The sequence below is a fragment of the Sporobolomyces salmoneus genome, assembly GCF_050403485.1.
Source record: "Sporobolomyces salmoneus JCM6883 DNA, S_salmoneus_JCM6883_v1_ctg219, whole genome shotgun sequence".
NCBI lineage: Eukaryota > Fungi > Basidiomycota > Microbotryomycetes > Sporidiobolales > Sporidiobolaceae > Sporobolomyces > Sporobolomyces salmoneus.
Genome location: NW_027480944.1, coordinates 1 through 750, shown reverse-complemented (window position 1 = coordinate 750; position 750 = coordinate 1). Strand labels below are relative to the sequence as shown.

General features: G+C 49.6%; 1 protein-coding gene across 1 annotated transcript; it reads right to left on the bottom strand.

Annotated features, from left to right (window-relative positions):
* Positions 1–558: 558 nt before the first annotated feature.
* JCM6883_003084 (uncharacterized protein) lies at positions 559–750 on the bottom strand (the record flags this gene model as incomplete). The annotated part of the gene is made up of 1 exon (XM_076635752.1): positions 559–750. A coding segment is annotated over one exon (192 nt), but the record flags the coding sequence as incomplete, so codon positions are not given.

Below are 750 nucleotides of genomic sequence, written 5' to 3'. Positions count from 1 at the left end.
TACGGTCGCGGTTGGGGCTACGGTCGTGGCTGGGGATGGGGTCGCGGAGGAGGATGGGGACACTCGTAAAATTCTGGTCTCGCTTCCCTTAAATTTTTCGCTGTAAAGATGCGTCTTCTCCTCGTCTGACCGAGCTTTCAGCCGCGAGAGTTCTCTCACTCGTCACAATTATGCAAAGACGAGATGCGCTGAGGAAGAAGCTGCACTCGACAAAGTCAGTGTGAACGAGCTCAGCAGAAAAACGCATCAACTCTCGGAATCCAAATGCATTGAGCGACAGTCTGGAGACGAGGAGGGAAGAAAGAGCTCTCTGTTTGATCAGCGTAGAGTCGAGGAGAGACAAGCTTGGAATTCTCGAGAGAACAAATCATCGTAAAAGCTGTCGAAAGAAATCTGTCTCCTCTCGTTCTTGGTCTCTCTCTCTCTCTCGCTCACTCGTAGAAGAGGTGATGATGGTGGTGGTGGTACACAAAAATTGCTTACACAAGACTAGAAAACAAGAAAGGGAACAAGAGAGAGAGAGAGACAGAAAAACAAAGAGTGATTCTACAGCAATGTTCACCAAATGCCTCCGAATCCTCCGACTTTCCTGAGTTTCGCAGCGGCGATGTTCTTGCGGTCCTTGAGCGCGACGACCTTCGCCTTGTTGTCCTTGTTCAAGTGAACGTTGTTCTTGAACTTGAGCTCGTTGAACTTCTTCGTGTTGAACTTGACTCGAGCACGGTTGAGCGCTTTGCGACGACGAGCGTT